The following is a 21,026-nucleotide window of genomic DNA, read 5'->3' as shown; positions in this document are numbered from 1 at the left end:
CTAAAACGAATCAGAATCAGCGCTTGTGTGAGCGCTCAGCCGCTTTGTTTCTGTACGGCTTTTTACAGAAAGCCGATATATCGGAGTACGAGCTCATAGATTTACACCACTACATTGATTTCCAGAAAAATCCGAACAGAAATGAAGCGGCTGATCTCTCACACGAGCGCTTCTGCCACTTCGTTTTAGCAATTGGTGGGGGTCTCAGTGTTCGGACCCCCACCAATCAAAACTTCTGACACGTCACTATGACATGTCAGAAGTGTGTTGAACATTTAGTTACCCTTTTGGCTGGGTCCACACAACCTATTTTCAGGCATAAACGAGGCGTATTATGCCTCGATTTACGCCTGAAAATACGGCTCCAATACGTTGGCAAACATCTGCCCATTCATTTGAATGGGTTTGCCGACGTACTGTGCCGACGACCTGTAAATTACGCGTCATCGTTTGACAGCTGTCAAACGACGACGCGTAAAATGACTGCCTCGTCAAAGAAGTGCAGGACACTTCTTTGGACGTAATTTGAGCCGTTTTTCATTGAATTCAATGAAGAACAGCTCAAAATTACGGCCGTCAATGCGGCCGTCCATGCAAGGAGGAGCAATTACGTCTGAAATGACGGAGCTGTTTTCTCCTGAAAACAGCTCCGTAAAGTCAGATGTAATGGTCGATATCGTGTGCACATACCCTTAGATTTAAAGTGGCCTCAAACCCAAGATTAACTTTAATTTACAAGATAAAGGCATCTCACATGTAACCAGTCAAAATCCTCTCCAGCTATTAAGTCAATGCAGTCTGATACACCTGGTTATAGTTTTAATGGCACCAGCGCTTTAAACCAACATAAACAAGCTTTAGCATTACAACTCCTAATATTGTGTAGTTACTCTTTGTCTCTGAAATGTAGTATCAACCCTGGCTTCATTATCTAATCACAACCCCTTTTAAGATTCAGGAAAACTCAATCTGGTAGGTGAGGGTGTACAGACAAGACGGTGGGGGGTAAAAGTAATTGTGTGTTATCTTTTCACAGGCATATTCGGACTGTTTTAGCCAAACACCTAATTAACTTCAATGCACATCAAAAAAAGGAATGTGATTGAATAAATGAAGGCACAATAGCTGAACAGCAGACATCAGCTAAGCAAAGATGACTCCTGCTATACAGTATGGCTTATCACTAGGATTTGTACTCTGAAGGCGAAGAAAAGTTGATTTACTTTTAAAACAAATATTGAAAAAATAATAATTTTCTCCAAAAATCAGCAGTCCCTGAAATATCTTCTTCTGCCCGGCACTTAAAAATTAAATTTAGATTTTTTTTTTTGTTATATTTGTTTTGGGGAAAGCTGAGTGACAACTAATATATCTGCCATTACAGCTCCCATAGGGTTGTCCATCCAGCTTTCCTGGAGTCCGAATGGCAAATCAGCGTAGGTATGCGTTGATACATCTCAATCTCCTGTTGTATATAATTGGGCATTCTGTATACACACAGGGACATGACACTAATGATTCCCAACATGTGAATGATAACAATCTTTGTACCGCGCTGTAGAATATGTTGGCACTATATAAGTAATGGGACGTTTGGAGGCCATTTATTTCTATGGTAACTACTTAGAAACACTCCTGTTTAGGCCTGGGCTGAATGGTGATAATATACACATGCAATATTGCACTGGGTGATCGCAGTAGAGCGGCATGCAATATAATGCGGATAGCCTTTTTTTTGTCAAATATTGTGCAAATCATACTGGATATGCGCCAAATACAAAAATTTGATGCACAGATGTTGTTCACTTTCTAGATATTGACGTATGCTCAATAAAACCTGAAATGATGCTTGCGCTTTATCATTTTGGAACGTGTGACAAATTGAATTGTACTTCGCGCGTACCTTTAGCCCACGGCTTTGACTGCAGCATAGGCACTGCAAAGTTCTGTGGCAAATCCGCAGCAGTCTGTGGCAAATCTGCATGTAAAACAAGAAGATTTTGCTGCGGATTTGCTGCAGTCAAATCTGTGGCGTAAAATTACGCCATGTATGAATCCACCTTTCTAGTTTGCCGCCGTGATATCCCCACTTGTATACAGACAGATGCTAGCGGACGAGACAGGTGCGGAAGCGTTGCCCGAGGCTCAAAGGAGGAAAGGCAAGCGATCTTACAAGCGATTCAATTTACAAAAATACATACAATTATTGTTCCATATAAATGCATGTCTTTTGAACATTAACTACTCGCTAAATCTTCGATTGACGCTCGTTTTAACAAATTTATCTGCACGTGTAATAAGGGCGAGGACACACGTAGAAGCGGTGGCAGATTACATATTGCTAAAGGAGCCGTAGACTAACAATAGTCGTTTTGTCTATGGGGCTAACAGCAATCATTTCCGACATTGAAAACCTACACATCGGTCCGATTACTTATTTATATTTTCTTCTCCGCCATAAATAGTGAATGACCAGCGAACGTCCCTATTGTAACGCTTTCTTTACTATAGTACGAGAAAAATGACACGTGAGGTAACGCTAAGGCGTATTATTTCCCATAATTCTAGAAAACACCTCATGGGAAATATGGGATATTTCTGTTCACGTACGTCCATTTCTTGACAAGCCTTTTGCAAGATGATAAAATCTTCTTGCTCATGGTATGGGGGAAATCTTTGGGCAGTTTAGGTGGCAGGAATGGCGTCTTTTTGTGACACTTTTACATCCCACATATTGATAAATCTGCGCCTCTGCTTACTACAGCCTGGAGATGTTTGTGAGCAAGGACTGCCTGTGACAATGGGACACCCTGGTTCCTCACAGAACTGCTTGGAATGTCATCATTAGGTACAGGACTATTGTATAGAGGCTGGAGCCATGCTGGGATTCAGAAAGCCCTGAGCTGGGCAGCAAAGTGAAGCAGTTTAATCCTCCCGCACAAAGCTGGGGGAGAAGTTAGCTAATTTGAGTGTGAAAGGGTGAGGAGAAAGGGGGGAGGGTAGTGAATAAACCCAGAGGAGGGAGGGGGAGCAGGGCCGGGGGCGGTGTTTGTAGTGGGATTCCCTGCAGCATTGCACCCTTATAGTCCATTGTTACTAGTGTGGGGGGAGACTGGACACTTCGTACGTGTAACCTGAGAGACTGCTCCGAGCGCTGGGGATGTGTTACCACAGGGAGCAGAGACGAGTGTGGAGGAGCTTATAATATCCACTCTGCTGAGGAGGGAACGGCTGGTCGGGAGTTTATATGGGCACATAGGAGTTGGCACAGGACGGCTGTCTATATATGCTGGAGCCCGGCTGACTGCGCTAACACTACTTCTGACTGGATTGCGTTTTGGAAAGGAGTCGCAGGATGTTTGGCGCGTGAGGAGGATTTTGCCGCACTGGCGCTGTATTGCGGACTGTCCTATGAAGGATTTTTCGTCACTGGACAGGCTGCCCCGGCACTTCTCATGAATGGGGACCCCCAATAAGTGAACTACCAGGTGAGGAGATGGTACCAGGCTTCCCACATTGTGCTATGTGCCGCCCGCTCTGGGCTGGCAGTGGGATGTAGAAAGATTGGGCAGCGCTTTCCACTATGTAACCTTCTCCCAGCTATCATAATCTATGGGGAGAGTTGGAATAACACGTGATGTTTTAATCTGGCGACCCAGTCCGATATCGGACCATTTTTAACCCTCAGGTAACAAGTGTCATGTGGTGGTCTATTTATTCTACTGAAGTGACTACTCCACTATAGACGTTTTAGTACGTTGCGGTAAAGTCATGGATGACAGGGCAGAATCGCCCGTACCAGTTGCATGTGGTTGGCTTTTTATTATACTGAAGTGGCTCTTTTTAATTTTGGTAGGTTTTAATTCTAGATTGTGTGTTGTTGGCTGAGTAGTTGACGCTTTCTCATTTTAGAAAGCACTTTTGAAACTTGACCCTATAGTAATAACTGACTGAACCCATGTGATGGTGTCTGAGTGTGGATCCAGAAGAAGTGACCCCTGCCTGTTGCATGCCAGTGCTGGGCTTTATGTAGTGTGTAGGTCTGTTAATATCTCATGCTATGATGTATGTGTGTTTTTTCCTAGTCTGATTTTCTATTTACTCCTCTCTTATCTCTACTGATAGCAGCGCTGCTCTGTGTAAACTCTCACTCTGGTACCATAACTATTCTGTAAATCTATAACCAGGGTAGCCTTGGCACACAAAGGCCATTGTGGTTTTGTGTTCAAAGATTAAGCTGGAGCCCAGGGTCCCTGCAGCTAGTTACACATTGATATCCCTTGGAATGCAGGAACTAGTGGGGATTACCCCCCCCCCCCCCCCCCCCTAATACTCAATTTAATGTCTTCCTGGATTTTCTTGCTCTCAATTGACTGGATTATTTATATGCTGGCCCAACGGTATCGGTGATCAATTCTAATCCGCAATGAAGGAAAACGGAAGCTGTGTGTATGGCATAATCCCATATCCACGTTCAATAGACTGGTGGATTAAAGACTTGTCACGTGACTATGATTGCGCTTTGGTGTAAATGTAACGACAAATTTTTCATGCTGATGTATTATTGGGTGGCGTTTGCTAGCCCAATGTTATACATTTGATTAAAATGGCCCATCAGTGTTTATAATCGAATATTAATAATGACGGGGATAAATGTTGGTATTCAGTCAAGCAAGTCTGTGCTGGAAAGTACATGCTTTTATGTAATAAAACGTTTGTGTGTTAATATAAACCAACGTTATTTGATAGAACAATTATTTTAGGTTTAGGACTGACACAATGTTGCGATGTTCTTGTGTGTTTATTGATTTGTGAGTTGTCTGATCAGTATGTAGATAACTTTTTTTTTTTTTTTTTTTTTATGTTCTTTCAGCCTTTCCACACTTTATTGGAGTTTACCTGTCCTGTCAAGACGATTTACAAGGTCCCTGCCATGAAACGTTTAAGAAGGTGCCTGGTTTGCCTTCTGCTCTTCATCACTGTAACATCATGCAGACCAGCAATGCCAGAACAAGAACGTTTGAAAGGTAATTAAACAGAAAAAAACAAAAAACTCCTCGGCTGGTATTCTTCAAAATCTTCCCAAAACTAGATAAAATGGAGCTCCAGAGCTGGGGACTGGTGGCCACTTTGTTCATGGCCCCTGGGTTTAGCAGTCCTGGTGACATATCGTCAATATTCGCCACCTGTTTTTCTACAAAAAGAGAAAAGCTGACTATATAGATGTAAAGGTCATTATGGGAAATCTTAGATTTGCATTCCACTACTTGTATTTATCTTGTAGACTGCAAAGTATAGCGTTTGCCGCTGATGACAGAGAACTTAAAGAGGCTCTGTCACCAGATTATAAATGCCCTATCTCCTACATAATATGATCGACGCTGTAATGTAGATTACAGCAGTGGTTTTTATTTAGACCTATTTTAGCTTTATGCTAATGAGTTTCTTAATGGACAACTGGGCGTGTTTTACTTTGACCAACGTGGGCGTTGTAAAGAGAAGTGTATGAGGCTGACCAATCAGTGACCAATCAGCGTGATACACTTCTCCCCATTCATTTATACAGCACATAGCGATATAGCTATATCGCTATGTGCAGCCACATAAACACACTATAACGTTACTCAACTGTCCTGACAATGAATATACATTACCTCCAGCCAGGACATCATGTCTATTCACAATTCTGACATTTCTGTAATGTCTCTGTGATATTTACAGCAAGGCAAGCGTAACCTCGTTTTAAATGACAGGTTACATCGTAATCCCGTGAGATTACGCTTGCCTTGCTGTAAATATCAGAGACGCTACAGAAGTGTCAGGATTGTGAATAGACATGACGTCCTGGCTGGAAGTGATGTCTATTCACTCTCAGGACACTGCAGTAACTTTAGTGTGTGTGTATGTGGCTGCACATAGTGATCTAGCTATATCGCTATGTGCTGTTTAAATGAATGGGGACAAGTGTATGACGCTGATTTGGTCAGCGACATATACACTTCTCTCCACAACGCCCACTTGGTCAAAAAGTAAAACGCCCAGTTTTCCATTAAGAAACTCATTAGCATAAAGCTAAAATAGGTCATAAGTGTCAAAAACGATAGTTTTTTTTAAATAAACACTGCTGTAATCTACATTACAGTGCCGATCATATGTACAATATAGGCCACTTATGTGGTGACAGACTCTTTGATCGGAAGACTTCTCGGCCGTGTATTAAAGTGGCAGTTTTCCATTTTTCAGAACAGAATATTTTTAATACTAAAGAACAAAGTCCCTTTTACAAGGACCGATGATTGGCCGAATAAGCGCTCATAAACGGGGCAACAATCAGCCCACGAACAAGTGACCCAAAAAAATGGTCGCTTGTTGACAGCACACCTCAAGATGTAAACGGGGGATGTGCTACCGACAAGATGCAATATGAATAAGGTCGAATGATATTAGGCTCTATTTACATCTGTGTTGCTATTTCCATGGTTCTTCTCAGTCATAGGAGCAGATCAATAAAAATAACAGCCGTGATGGATTCGTCACATGACCGACACCAACAGTGCCCTAACGAAACACATTGACTTTAATGGGTTCTGTCATGGTGTTCATAGTTTCCAGCACTTTGGATCAGATCTGTGACTGAGGCCCCTACCTAGCGAAGCCTCCGAAGCCAGATGTGAACAGCGCCTTAGCGATTGTTCATCCCCATATGCTCCGACCATTGCTTCATGTAAATAGAGCTAAACGAGCGGAAATCGGCGTGCTATATTGTCGCTTTTGGTGCTCGTTACTGACCAGGAAATCTGGCTGTGTAAAACTATCCTTAGCAAATGTTGTTCAAATCATTTGGTTGGTTACATAATCTTTACGTCTGTGGTCGGTTTAACACTCTGGTGTTGTCTACGTTCACCAGTGCTCGTCTCCTGGTAATGGTCTGAGCGTATTTGGAAGCCGCCCAGCAGACCACACCTATGAAAAATCATTCATTGCGGAGTCTGAGGAACTTCCTGTCAATTATTACAATGGGTATTACTGCTTTTTATCAAAGTTTCCCATTGAGGGCAAGAATGTTATTGTATGTAATAGATATACTTTTGCTTGTTTATTCACTACTTCCATATATTCAGTGATGGTTTGAAATAGGAAAACAAAAAGGAAACAGGTGGCTTGTCACTGAGGTTGAATGGAGTAGAAAACACACATAAAATTGTGCTATGAGTCTTTTCCACTTGCCCTATAGCGTTATGCCAAGAGAGGGGATGTTTGAGATCAAAAGGTGATCGCTAGGTCAAAATACAAGTTCAGGATGATAAAATTGGCTGAGGGGAGAGAATTGGCACCTCTTTGGAGTGTGTCGTCTTCACACAGAGACCCCAAAAAGCAACAAAGTTCATCTAATGGCTAAATAAGTGTTTTCTGGGAATGGCACTATAGGGGTTAAGTAATAATGTGCATATGGCTTATCCCTGTTGAATTCTATATGCCATAGATGTAACCTTATTTATTGGCACGTGACAGAAGCATCTTCGTTACTAGTCCGATATGCAAGAAGCTCATTTTTTATGACTTGACTTTTTACGTGATGGATATTTGTGGATAACTAACAACATAGAACTGTAACACTATCCATAATATGACGGCGTGAAGTGCTAAAAACCGCTCTGCTCTCTTCCAGCAGAGTCCACGCCTGAGCTTGAAGAACATCATCTTCTTGATCCTGGAAACAGTTTGCGTCTCTCTTGCGACTCCAATTCTAGTAGCAACATTAATTGGTATAGAGAAAAGGAGAGGCTGCGGGCCGGAGGGAACATTCGTCTAGGAGGCTATGTTTTGGAAATGACAGATTTAACCTATGAAGACTCTGGGCTGTATTTATGCGTGGTCCGTGGCACTGGCCAGATCCTGCGACGGTTTTCTATATCTGTAGTTGGTGAGTGTTCTATGGATTTTTGATCTAGGGTGGTTTTTAGTCAATTTCACTATCCTCCATGGGTACTTTATGTTTTTAATAAGCTAATATGTTGTATGTATATCAGTGGCTTTACTTTTAATTGTTACTGAGGCCGTTTACAAAGCTTTGTATTGTATACAGGCCTTTTATTTCTCACCAAATTTGTGCCTTTGAGGCAGCCGTAATTTGTTCTAGCAGGATGTTCATGACCTGTAAAGCCACATATAATTATCATTATTACTACTATTCTGATGAGAAGAACAATGCCTTTGAGGCAGCCAGTTCTTCATATTGTCTGTGTTCTACAGATACAGCAGCATCTGGGGATGAAGATGATGAGGATGGCCGCAGGGAAGATTTCCAGGGTGATCTGAGTGAGGAACCTGTTTATATCTACCAAGGTGAGTGCTCTCCTGTGTATATTACTAATTAGAGGTTATAATGACCAAGGCTATAAAGTATTATCTAATTGGTCATCGGTATGTGGAGAACGTCTGCTATACAGACTGTCTGTGACGGCCTGTGAGATGAGTAAAAAATGGCTCTGACCTATGCCCTGGGGTATACAGATAAGCAGAACAGATCCTGATATCCAAGCACTGTTGTAATAGTGCGCACAGAACCAACATTTCACTGTTGTAAATACTCTATATAATCTACTTGTTTCATTACGCTCCATAGACTTGTTAGCCATACACATTAGATGTATTTCTTCCGAACCTGGCGATATTCAGCAGGATAGGTCTACCATCTAATGTCTGTTGGGGGGAGGGTCGGCTGTCGCATTTTAACACGTCTGAACTTCTCGTTTGTAAGGAGATAAGCGGCTGCCAGAGGAGAATCACTGCTTTTCTCCTTATTGAAAATGAATGCACACTCTGCCATATTTATGGGGGGGAAGGGGGTTCACTAGGAATATGACGACCGAATGATCGTGCGAAGTGTGTGGCCTGCTTTGGTTGCTAATGACTGTTTTGTCTTTCAGCGCCATATTGGACCAATCCACGTCGTATGGAGAAAAAGTTATATGCTTTACCTGCTGGAAATACTGTGAAGTTTCGCTGTGCAGCTGGTGGTAGCCCTCTCCCAACCATTCGATGGCTGAAAAATGGAAAAGAATTTAGAGGGGAGCATCGTATAGGAGGTATTCAGGTGAGCCACTGAAAAATGACTGCTTAGTAATACCCTAATAGTTTGTATTAGTACTATGTTCACACGCTTAACAAAAAAACGTCTGAAAATACGGAGCTGGTTTCAGAGAAAACAGCCTCTGATTTTCGGGCGTTTTTGAAGCTGAGAATGAAATTTGGAGCTTCTTTTGAGGTTTCTTTTCAGATGTTTTTTGAGGCGTTTTTCATAGTGCTCAATGGAAAATCGGCTCCAAAAAACGCCTCAAGAAGTGACATGCTACTTCTTTTTACGCTCCGTTTTTTGACAGCAAAGCATAAAATAAAGGCTCGTGGGAACAGAACATCGTAATTCCCATTGAAAGGAATGGGCAGATTAGGGGCGTTTTGGCAGGCGTAATTCGAGGCGTAAAACGCCTCCATTACGTCTGAGAAGAGGTCGTGTGCACATAGCCTTAGAGAAAGTTTCCACATAATAAATAAAATACTGTTAACTTCCATCTAGTTAAGGCACCAGCATTGGAGTCTGGTCATGGAGAGCGTGGTACCTTCAGACCGTGGCAACTACACTTGTGTAGTGGAGAACAAGATGGGCAGCATTAGCTATACATACATATTAGATGTACTTGGTAAGTAGATTTGTCTACCTCAACATTTTCTCAATATTTCTTTGTCCTAAGATTGTATTGGTTTTGTTGAGTGGGAGGCGTGATATTTTGTATTTGCTCTACAGCTTTGACGTGGAGTCGTTTCATGGTGTTTATGGAGAATTAGGCATATAAATGTGACTGGCATGGGTCCCTAAAAATAACTGTTGGTGTCCCAGCCCTGTTCTTAGACCTTCTGGAACTTCAAAGTCAATAAGATGCTATTTGTGTCATAAACGTAATGAGGGTTATCCACTCTCCAGCAAGTCCCCCTGACTAGCTGCTACAACTGTGTGCTAACTACCTTCTGGCTCTGAGATACTGCCTGCCCGGCGGTACGTCTTTTATGGAGGTTTCTCATTTTATGTGCTCTAAATGCTAACATTAGATTTTGTAGGTGGTTTTACGTCAAGAGTCATGTTACAAACTCTTTTTATAAGAGTAAATGTCTGCCGTTCTCTTGAACCGTAATTTAAAATCTACTTCGTAAGGGTGATCCGAAAATGTTTGTAAATAGAAGACCATAATGTAAATGTCAGACCACACTCACTTTCCGTTATGCCTATTTTTTTTTTTTTCTTAGAGCGATCCTCACACCGGCCTATCTTGCAAGCCGGTCTCCCAGCAAACACCACTACTCGTGTGGGCAGTGATGTGGAGTTCCTGTGTAAGGTGTATAGCGATGCTCAACCACACATCCAGTGGCTCAAACACATTGAACTGAATGGGAGCCGCTTTGGCCCTGATGACGCGCCATATGTACAAGTACTTAAGGTAAGTTTTCTTAATGACTCGTTCCTGCCCCATCATTGTAACCTTTGTCGGTTTGTTTATCTGATGGTACTGAGCAGTATCTTCATGACTAGTCTTCCTGTTTTATTCATATAAAGCATTATAATTGTTCAGGCTAACGTGATTACTAACATCTAAGTCTTCGATGACATCTGATTCCGTTCATGGATTCCGTTAGATCTTTCAGTCAGGGGAACCCATGAATGGGAAGCCAGAGCTTTGCGTTTGCATTACCATTTTATGTTGCTTTTCATGAAGGTGACATTTTTAGTTTAGTGCTTACCTGGTCTGGGAAATATATATATTTTTTAAAGCGGATCTGTCACTAGTTTAGTAATGCCCTATCTCCTAGCTTATATAATAGGCGCTGTCACGCTGATCATGCTAGTGAAACTTGTGTCCCAAAACGTGTATTTTAAGTTATGAGCTTCTTTTCTAAATATGTAAATGAGCCTTTATTAGACAAGTGGGAGGTAACTGCAGAGATTCGTCTGAGGTGAAGCTGCCTCTGACGCTGTCCTATCAGCATGAAGCTGCTTCACACACAGTGTGAGACTAAAGCTGGGGGGAAGGGTGGGTCACTTCAAAATGCCATATCTCGGGCTTTGGGCCACATAGAGACAGAACAGCGGTTCTGGTGGCATATGAAAGCGGTGATTCTAATCTTTTCATATGACACCATGATTGCCGTTCTAGCTGTGACGGAACTGGAGATATCACTAGTTGAAAACAGTTTGGAATGGAAGCTGCGTACCATAAAATCACATGGTGTTGCTGGGCAGGGAAGGGGAAGAAGCTGTATGGCGATTGGACAGCGTCCTACAGAAAACCATTACACCGCCCAGAGTGGGGAAAAAAAAGAGTAACCTCCTATTTGGCTATTGGAGACACATTTGAATATTTAGAAAAAATGTACATAACTTTGCAAGTGTTTTTTTAAAACAAATCACACTAGTTATCATCGGCAAAGTGCCTACTAGATTAGTTAGGAGATAGGGCATTGATAAACTGGTGACAGATCCTCTTTTAAAACCATTCTTATGTTTATCATGAAGGTAGGAAAAAGGTTTGCTCTACCACTGGATATTACTCTCTCGCTAATGTTTATCAATGTCAGGAGATCCTCAATAATTTAGGTGGTGCTCAGCAGGTATTGTAGTAGAGATAATGCAAAATCAAGATAAACGAAAATAACATGCGGCACTCGCCATACAATGAAACGTTGTTTCTTTATTGTAACATCTTTTAAAAGAGCCACTTCTAAGGGAGGATGTAGCAGACCGTAGTAAGGTGACTCAGAAGAAGCGCTATTTAGCGTGAAACCGGCTGTCCCCATACTACTGTCTGTTACATCCTCCCTCAGAAGTGGCCCTTTTAAAAGATGTTACAATAAAGAAACAAAGTGCTGCATGTTTTGTCTATCTTGATTTTACATTTATTCTTATGTTTTTATCTCTTTTTAAATTTTTCTAGACTGCAGATATCAACACTTCAGAAGTGGAGGTGCTTCATTTGCGGAACGTCACAATGGAAGATGCAGGAGAATACACATGTCTAGCAGGGAATTCAATCGGTCTATCTTATCAATCTGCCTGGCTTATTGTTCTGCCTAGTGAGTATATAATGCCTGTGAACATGTGCCATACTCTATCTATCTGTGTGTATATCTCTATCTACTGAAAGAGTTGGCGTGTCAGAAGCTTTGATAGGAGGTGGTCTGTTTATTGAGACCCCCCCCCCCCCCCCCACCGATCGCTGATGAAGAGGCAAACTACAGTTACCCTTTGAATATACCATTGTAGCTATAGCCAAGGCACGTCAGTAGAAAGTGTTTAGCTACCATCTCAAAACAGTGATTGTTTAGAATAGGAGGAAATGTGTGGGTGAGACTTGGATAACAGATGGGAATAGCTAAGAGGGGAGAGACAGAGGCCATAAAGAAGGTCAAGGTCACAGATGTGACACTGACCCTGTCTATTTTCTTCCCCGACAGATGAAGACCTCTTAGAGGAGGCAGAGCCTGCAGAGTCCAGATATGTGGATATAATTATATATACTTCTGGATTCCTTGCTGTGGCAATGGCTGTCGTCATTGTAATTCTTTGTCGTATGCAAACGCCACACGGCAAGCAAACCCTACAGCCGCCGACTGTGCATAAACTCACAAAGTTCCCCCTCATACGACAGGTAAGAGATTATTTGAAAGCTATAAAAGCAATTTTTTTTTAGATCTAAAAGTTTTGATTTTTCATTATTTTATGAACTGTAATATGTTCACTATTCTAACTTGCTAAAAAAAAAAATGGCCTTTGTAATTAAGACTGGGCCTCTTTGAGGGTAACAGTTGTGCAGACCACTCATGAGATGAAATCCTCCCAACAGTTTTCCCTGGAGTCGAGTTCCTCTGGAAAGTCCGGTGCCCCTTTGATCCGCATCACTCGCTTGTCTTCCAGCTGTGCACCTATGCTTCCTGGTGTAATGGAAGTGGAGTTGCCTCTAGATGCCAAGTGGGAGTTCTCCAGGGACAGGTTTGTGTTTGTTTTTTAATTTGCTTTGACTCCATGTGAAGAAAAGCACTTTAGAAATATTGTATTGTACTTTTTAGTTCCTCACGGTTTCTTTCATCCCATCAGGCTTGTTTTAGGAAAACCTCTAGGAGAGGGCTGTTTTGGACAAGTAGTGAGAGCAGAGGCCTATGGGATTGATAAAGATCGTCCTGAAAAACCTGTAACTGTAGCTGTAAAAATGCTCAAAGGTGAGTACTTAATTGCTGCTCTAGTTGGGCTCTGTGAACACGGCTGTATATTGGGAACCAATGATTGTATTGGATCTAGTACTGTGAGATAAGCAAAGCCCACAACTAGCTTTCTTGTCATATGTGACCTAAGGGCCAGGTCCTTTCCCGCTAGAAATAATCAGCACATCGCATGAGCCCTTAATCACTACACTTAATTTAAACCAAACGTGTAATTCTTTCATGTTACAATCCAGTTGCATACAATGTTCAAAACCGCCAAATAATTTTAGTAAATGAGTTAATGTATCTCTTTAGCAGCCAAGTGTAGTCCCGTCGTCTATTTATAACTGTCCACTTGGCAAAACAAGAAACCTATTGTAGAACTGGTTAAAGGCAGTCTCTTAAAGACTGCCCATGTCCATATTCCCTATTAGCACATATGGATTTCATAGAGGGCGTCCTCCGCTCGGGACATTCCCACTGCAGGGGAAATTCCTGGCTGCCCCTTTTCCTGCAAAATCAGCGGTTTGCTGGGAGCGAGGCCCGGGGCAATCGGCTATTCACCCCAGGGGCTGCATTCTAAAAGGGCTAATAAGACAACTGGTTTAAGTAAGAAATAAGACCAAAATGTCTAACTTATTTTTCTTTGTGTTTTTTTTTTGCCTAATTTAGATAATGGTAATGACAAGGACCTGTCTGATCTCATCTCTGAGATGGAGTTAATGAAGGTTATAGGAAAGCACAAGAACATAATTAACCTGCTTGGTGTGTGTACCCAGGAAGGTAAGTGACACATTATGTACAAAGCAGTTTCTTGATATAGCATATGGACTGGATTTGCAGATTAATATAAATGGGTGAATATTAACGTTTTTAGGCTGTAGTAATGTAAACTAATCTGTTTCTGCTCAGGTCCTCTTTTTGTTGTTGTGGAGTATGCCTCAAAGGGAAACCTGCGCGAGTTTCTGCGCGCTCGGCGCCCTCCTACACCAGAAGATGCTTTTGATGTTACCAAGGTGCCTGAAGAGCTGTTGTCCTTTAAAGATCTTGTGTCCTGTGCCTATCAAGTTGCCCGTGGCATGGAATATTTAGAATCTAAAAAGGTAATTTCGGTTGTTTTGAAGAAATCAAAAATAAAATTTTAAGTTTGGGTGTTTGTTTTTGTTTTTTTTAATTTTGTTTACCTTGGGTACTTTGCCAGAGATTTCATGTTTTTAGTCTTTACCAATCATCATTTTATTTTTTTTATTTTTTTCCCCTGAAGTGCATACACAGAGATTTGGCAGCCAGAAATGTTCTTGTAGCGGAGGATAATGTCATGAAGATTGCTGACTTTGGTCTTGCTCGAGGCATTCACGATATTGATTACTACAAAAAGACTAGCAATGTAAGTTCTTTACCATACGTGATGATGGTGTTTTATAAAATATATTCTGAAGTCTAATTTATGCTATCTATTTAAACAGGGTCGTCTTCCTGTGAAGTGGATGGCTCCAGAAGCTCTGTTTGACCGGGTTTATACACACCAGAGCGACATGTAAGTTTCAGCTTGAGCTTTTATGTGTTTTATAAGAATAACTTGAAGTTTTGGTGGTCTCCTAAAATAGCTTGATAGCCACTGCTGCCTAAGCTTGGGGTATAGTTAATGCAACCATTTTTTTGATCCAGGAAATGTCATAGTAAACCATACACAATGGCTGTTTATATGTGGTAGAATTTTGTCTATAATTAAGAAAACTAGAAAATTAAGCTTTTGTTTTCATGTATTGTTTGAATTTAGGAATGCTCCTTTTAATAAAAAAATAAATGTTCGCTTTCAAGAACTTTTTATTTATTATTTGATGGGCACTCTGAAAATTAGATCGTTAGGTGTCCAGTGATCAGCTGTGGTGGAACATAGCAACAATTGTTCAAGTCTCCCGCACCACCACTTCGGGGGAAATTAAGCATTACACTTTTTTTGCCGTTCGAATCAATGGGCATTTTGTGTAATGCTTGGCCACACTGGTTTCTTCCAGAGTGAGAGTCTTTGTAGCTGCACTCTGCTCTAATGGTCTCTCTATTAACTCAGAAAATCCCCAATGGGGTATTTGAAAATGGATTCTTTAGACCAGGGGTGGGGAACATCTGGCCGGCGGGCCGTATAAGGCCTGTGGGCTCAATTGGTCCGGCCTGACCGCCGCTACCGCCGTGATTCTGCCCTACTCGATCACATTCAGGAGCCAAGTGTGGCAGTGGTTTGAGTGAGGTCGGTGCGTGCCGGCCCAAGATTGGATCAGTCCGGTCACCTGACCTGAGTCAGTGATGTGAGGTCAGTTGACCGGACTGGTCCACTTCCAGACCGGCAGTGGTGTAGCTATGGGGTTCTTATTAACTGTCACAGTTGCAACCAGGCCCCTAAGCATGGGGGATCCGCAGGGTCCCGTTGCCACACAGCGCTGGGCGTGCTTCTAACTGAATTTCGTCCTCGGGACACAGATATGGTTCAGTTAAATTCTGGAGCCTTGTTCCAGCACTGACTGTTCCGCGCACGGCTCTGCGCAGGTGTGATGTAGTGACTGTCTTCGCCGAGTCACTCACAGCATAGTGCAGAGAAGGATCATCCACCCGTCGTGGGAACGGGGATAGGTAAGTAATAGTTACTGTTTTTCTATTCGGTACATACCTATGGGGGCATTGTACTGGTTATGAGAGTGGGGGCTCATATGGTAGCTGCTCAGGGGGCATTATACTACATGGGACCGCTATGTGGGCATTATACTGCATGGGACCGCTATGTGGGCATTATACTGCATGGGCCCGCTATGTGGGCATTATACTGTGTGAGGGCAGCTATGGGGTGGCATTATACTGTGTGAGGGTAGCTATGGGGTGCATTCTACTCTATCTGGGCTATTAAGTTGATTTCGTATGGCCCGCAAATGTTATAAATATCCAAATGGTCATTGGCAGAAAAAAGGTTCCCCACCCCTGCTTTAGACCATGCAACCCATTTTCAAGACTGTGTGTGTGTTACTATTTTACACACTGGTTATATTCTGCCAGAAAAACATGGAAACTATGGCACCATAAAGTTGCACTTTTTTTGGTGACCCAGATTCATGAATTAAATGTTGAGCTTGGATTATGACAACAAGACTGCTCACTGATCTGACCTGTTTTGTTTGTTTTTTTGTAGTTGGTCATTTGGGATTTTGACTTGGGAGATATTTACTCTTGGCGGTTCTCCGTATCCGGGCATTCCAGTGGAAGAGCTGTTCAAACTGTTAAGAGAAGGACATAGAATGGATAAGCCATCAAATTGTACTCATGAACTGTAAGTATTTTTCTTAAACTTTCTATTTTATTTTGTATGGGAGAAGGTACAGAAATTGTGAGCCATGTATGTTAGCTATTATGATTGTTGTGTTTTTAAGGATTCTGGCTTGTGTTCATTTTCAAATTGTGAACTATGGGAGAATCTACTCTCAAAACAAGCTGTAAAAGCCAATGCACAAGATGGTGACTTGCCCATTCAATGTGAATATTTAACGAATGATTTCCCTCTTTTGTAGGTACACGTTGATGAGAGAGTGCTGGCATGCTGTCCCATCACAAAGACCGACATTCAAACAGTTAGTAGAACAGCTTGACCGAATTCTTACAGCTGTGTCAGAGGAGGTACGATTTATTTTTTTTTTTTAAATGTTTACATATAGGTTAAAGTTCTAATATTTATTCTTAGGGCCTGTTCACAACAGCGTTGGCTTTCCGTTCCGGGGTTTCGTCTGAGGTTTCCGTCGGGTGAACCCCGCAACGGAAAGTCAAACTGAAACCACAGCTTCCGTTTCAGTCACCATTGTTATTAATGGTGACGGAAACCTTGCTAATGGTTTCCGTTTTAACGACGGAATCCATAGCGGAGTCGACTGCGCTATTGATTCCATCGGCAAAAAGGGTAACCTGGCGGAACGGTGACAAACTGAAACCATTAGCAATGTTTCCGTCACCATTGATATCAATGGTGATGCACACGGAAGCTAATGTTTATGTTTGACTTTCCGTTGAGGGGTTCACCCGACAGAACCCCTGAACGGAAAGCAAACGCTGATGTGAACCGGCCCTCACCTATTTTCCCTCCTTATAAATTCAAACATAAACTGCTGTTTTAAAGAATGGTGACTAGATCACAACTGACCAGTATTTTTATATTCGCTAGACTATTCTATATGGAATGTATATTTAGCCTGGTTTACTGAATGATCTTCTTTTCCTGATCTTGTATATATTAATTTTTTTTTGTGCAGTACTTGGACCTATCGATGCCCTTTGAACAGTATTCTCCTTCATGTGAAGACACTGCAAGCACATGTTCCTCCTCTGATGACTCTGTTTTTACCCATGATCCTGTACCAACACTTTCCTGCGTCTTCAATTATCACAATGTTCATTCTCCTATGGGGACCTGAAAAAGCCATGGGTGTTCGTAATGGGGAATATGGACATTATAAATGCTGCATATATCCTCCCCTGGAATCTAATTTATTCAAGAGACGTGAACCATGTCTAGTTTTGTAGACACTGGTAAAACCCTGTGCTGCTTTTCTGTTAGGCTTGGGAGAAAAAAAAAATTGGTGCTGCCCTCAAGCCACCGGTATACAGGATACTAAGCACTGTGAACCCCTGACTGGCTCTATCAAGCCATGTCTAGGAATATGTAGTAAAACACCATGTTGTGGATGTGAAGGACTACCGTTGTTAGCAGGGATGCTTTTCCCAGTTGTGTTCTAAGGGACGTCCGAAAGCTACTGGGAAGCTCTGTTCTGCTGGGAACATAGCTTTACCTGCCTGTTAATATTCTCTGCATTTGTAATGCCAAGCTGCAATCTGGCCCTAAATAAAGTGCCTGGAGTTTTATGGTTCTAAAGTTTGTAAAACATTTTCAAAGAAATATTTATGTCCCGTTTTTAATGCGTATAATAATAGGTCATTTCTTTGAAGTGAGGTCATGAAGCCTTATTTCAATTGCCATGGATATTCTTCTAGCAGCCATATAATTTATCTTAATGATATTTTTATATTAATGTACTTTGGACTCTGAAGAATCCTTACAATCCGAATGCTTTTATACACTATAGTTATATTTAAAACAGAATATGCTCTTTTGCAATTTACCAAAAGTTTCATATTTTTCAAGTTGATGATTTATTTTATATATTGTAAAAAAGTTACTTTTAATATAAAGACTTAAATTATATCAAACTGTTGCTTGTAAGAACTTTTACTTTATCAGTGTTTTTTTTTTTTTTTTTTTTTAAATTATTATTACACTCACTCTTTTATCGACCGAACAACTCATGTTAGTAATTTGGCATTGCAGTTTTAAAGGGTTTATACAACCACAGATCTTGATGGCATATTGGTAGTATATACCTTGAAAAAGAAATATCTGATCAATGGTGGTCTGATTGATAGGACCACTGCTGATGATGCCTAGAACCAAGGGGCACCTGAAGTGTCTGTGAAGGAGAAAAGCCTTGGCTAACACATTCATTGTAAACCTTGTTGGGGGGTGACACTGAGGTCAGAACCCCAAGTATCAGATATTCGTGGCATGTTCTAGCGATCAACCCCCCTTTTTTTTTTTTTTTTTTTTTTTTTTTTGCCATCGTCTAAATCGGTCTCATCAAAAATCTTTCTTCCATTCCTCCGGTTTAAAACAATTTCTTTTCTTAAGTCTGTTTTCACAGATTCAAAAACATTATATTTAAGAAAGGAATTACATCTCATTACGGAATAAACAATGAAGTTGTTAATCTGTGGCACATCGGGTATGTTTACCTGGCACACTGAGTCATAAGCCCAGCAAGTGCTCTCCAGCCTAAATCTAGCCCTACGCCGCCCCCTCGATTAATGGCTCTAGTATGCACCGACATCACGGTCTTCAGGGCCAGAGAATGCAAAGTGCCTGCACGAGATTTCACTAAAGATTTCAATGACTCCTGCGCATGCTTGAGCCGTCTAAGCCAAGGGGACAGCGTTTAGCTGGGATGTAGGTGCAAGTCTCTTGCACACAGTGCAATTCTATGAACAGCTGTTGCCCCTAATACGTCATGTCCTCTCATCCATTATAGGCCACATAACGCTTGCAAGCAACAAGTGAGCGGCTGTAACTTATTTATTTTTTTAAATGCCTGTGAGAAGATCTTCTCGCACATGAATACCATCCATAGCCACTCACGAAGCAGGCTTACTGCAGACCACTCTGAGACCTGTGTTCAGCTCAATAGCCTCGTATTCACCACAGATGGATCATCTATACAAAAAGTCAGGGACAAGGGTCACACTGTAATGTAAGTTTGATTAATTTGTCACATACGTGGTATTAGTGCTATATGACTCTTGTTGCATGGCACATGCAGTACTTTATAACTTTTTTTTTTTCTACGCCGTACAAAATAACGTTGCCGAACACTGACCTAGGGCAAAATTAAAGTTGGTGAGGTTGCTATTGAACTAAAAACAATGTGATTGATTCGACTTCTTCTTTTTTTGGGAGTGGATGTCTCCATGGGGAAGCAAATTATTGACTTGTAGACTGGAAACCTCTTTGCAGTAAGCAGGGGCCTTGTGATTGATCTGCATGTAGCCATGCATGTGTGGGGGTTTAGTTACTTGGCTGCAGACCCTTTGGCCATTATCAATTGTAACGCAATGATGCATTTTATACAGTACATTGACTGATTACCTGGCAGGGTGACCACTGTCCTGAGGGAGAAGCAACTGCTTCCCCACCAATACTTTGTTCTGTTTCCAGAAGTATAGTCTTAGTAGCCTGGGGAGTCCTTGCTACACAATCTAATGCTGCTCCTCCCATGCATCTTAATGAAAGAGTCCTTCATATACACACACCTGCTCCCCCATCACAAACCACATGCAATTACACTGTGGGGGATTACAGATTTACCAAACAACAATACTGTCAATTGAATATTTAACTTAAACACAGCTGAGGTTTTGCCATCAGTTTCTGGGTTTTAAGATCTCTTGCGGTTATATATTTTTTGGGCGTTGTAAAGTATTACATACACGTTGTACACCAGTCTTCAAAAGCACCCAAAGTGCTAGTGTATGTGAGAAACCACTGATGGCTCCATGCGACTTAAAATCAATTCTTTTTTCAGCATGTAGGGTATATTTTATATATTTCACAGACTTTTCATTTATAAATAAAGCCGGTTTCTTTGACCGGCCTTCTGCCATTACTCTGCAGCTTCATTGAGTATGTATTGGCTGAGGCTTGAGCTACGGGGTTATGTTCACACGTAGAAAAAGAAGTGGCTGATCATTCCGGAACTGTTTTCAAGGGAAAACAGCACAGCCTCTGATTTCAAGGTGTTTTTTGAAGCTGAAAATTCTTTTATTAATTTTTTTTTTTTTTTATATTTTTTTTTTTCAACCTTCATTTGAGGTGTTTTTTTTTTTTGATAGTCTATGGAAAATCCGCTCAAAAAAAAAGCCTCAAGCGACATTCCAATTTTTACGAGGCTTCTTCTTAGGCTGGGTTCACACGACCTATTTTCAGACGTAAACGAGGCGTATTATGCCTCGTTTTACGTCTGAAAATAGGGCTACAATACGTTGGCAAACATCTGCCCATTCATTTGAATGGGTTTGCCGACGTATTGTGCAGACGACCTGTAATTTACGCGTCGTCGTTTGACAGCTGTCAAACGACGACGCGTAAATTGACTGCCTCGGCAAAGAAGTGCAGGGCACTTCTTTGCAACGTAATTTGA

At 41.5% G+C, this 21,026-nt stretch overlaps 1 protein-coding gene across 2 annotated transcripts; it reads left to right on the top strand.

The window, feature by feature from the left end:
* Positions 1-3,065: 3,065 nt before the first annotated feature.
* On the top strand, positions 3,066-18,408 carry FGFR4 (fibroblast growth factor receptor 4). 2 transcript variants are annotated; one of them, XM_075856622.1, is made up of 18 exons: positions 3,066-3,488; positions 4,874-5,027; positions 7,673-7,924; positions 8,254-8,346; positions 8,931-9,097; positions 9,578-9,701; positions 10,303-10,493; positions 11,985-12,123; positions 12,505-12,698; positions 12,894-13,039; positions 13,145-13,266; positions 13,921-14,031; positions 14,161-14,351; positions 14,513-14,635; positions 14,715-14,785; positions 16,427-16,564; positions 16,803-16,908; positions 17,535-18,408. In XM_075856622.1, exons 2-18 carry the CDS (start codon positions 4,934-4,936, stop codon positions 17,694-17,696), a joined length of 2,424 nt encoding a protein of 807 aa, XP_075712737.1. In that variant the 5' UTR covers positions 3,066-3,488; positions 4,874-4,933; the 3' UTR covers positions 17,697-18,408. The 2 variants fall into 2 exon arrangements, with proteins under 2 accessions (XP_075712737.1, XP_075712736.1); XM_075856621.1 differs by having other exon boundaries at positions 7,670-7,924.
* The last annotated feature ends 2,618 nt before the right edge of the window (positions 18,409-21,026 follow it).

This window comes from Rhinoderma darwinii, chromosome 3, assembly GCF_050947455.1.
Source record: "Rhinoderma darwinii isolate aRhiDar2 chromosome 3, aRhiDar2.hap1, whole genome shotgun sequence".
Taxonomy (NCBI): Eukaryota; Metazoa; Chordata; class Amphibia; order Anura; family Rhinodermatidae; genus Rhinoderma; species Rhinoderma darwinii.
The sequence above is the reverse complement of the archived record's forward strand: the minus strand, read 5'-3'. Positions and strand labels throughout refer to the sequence as shown.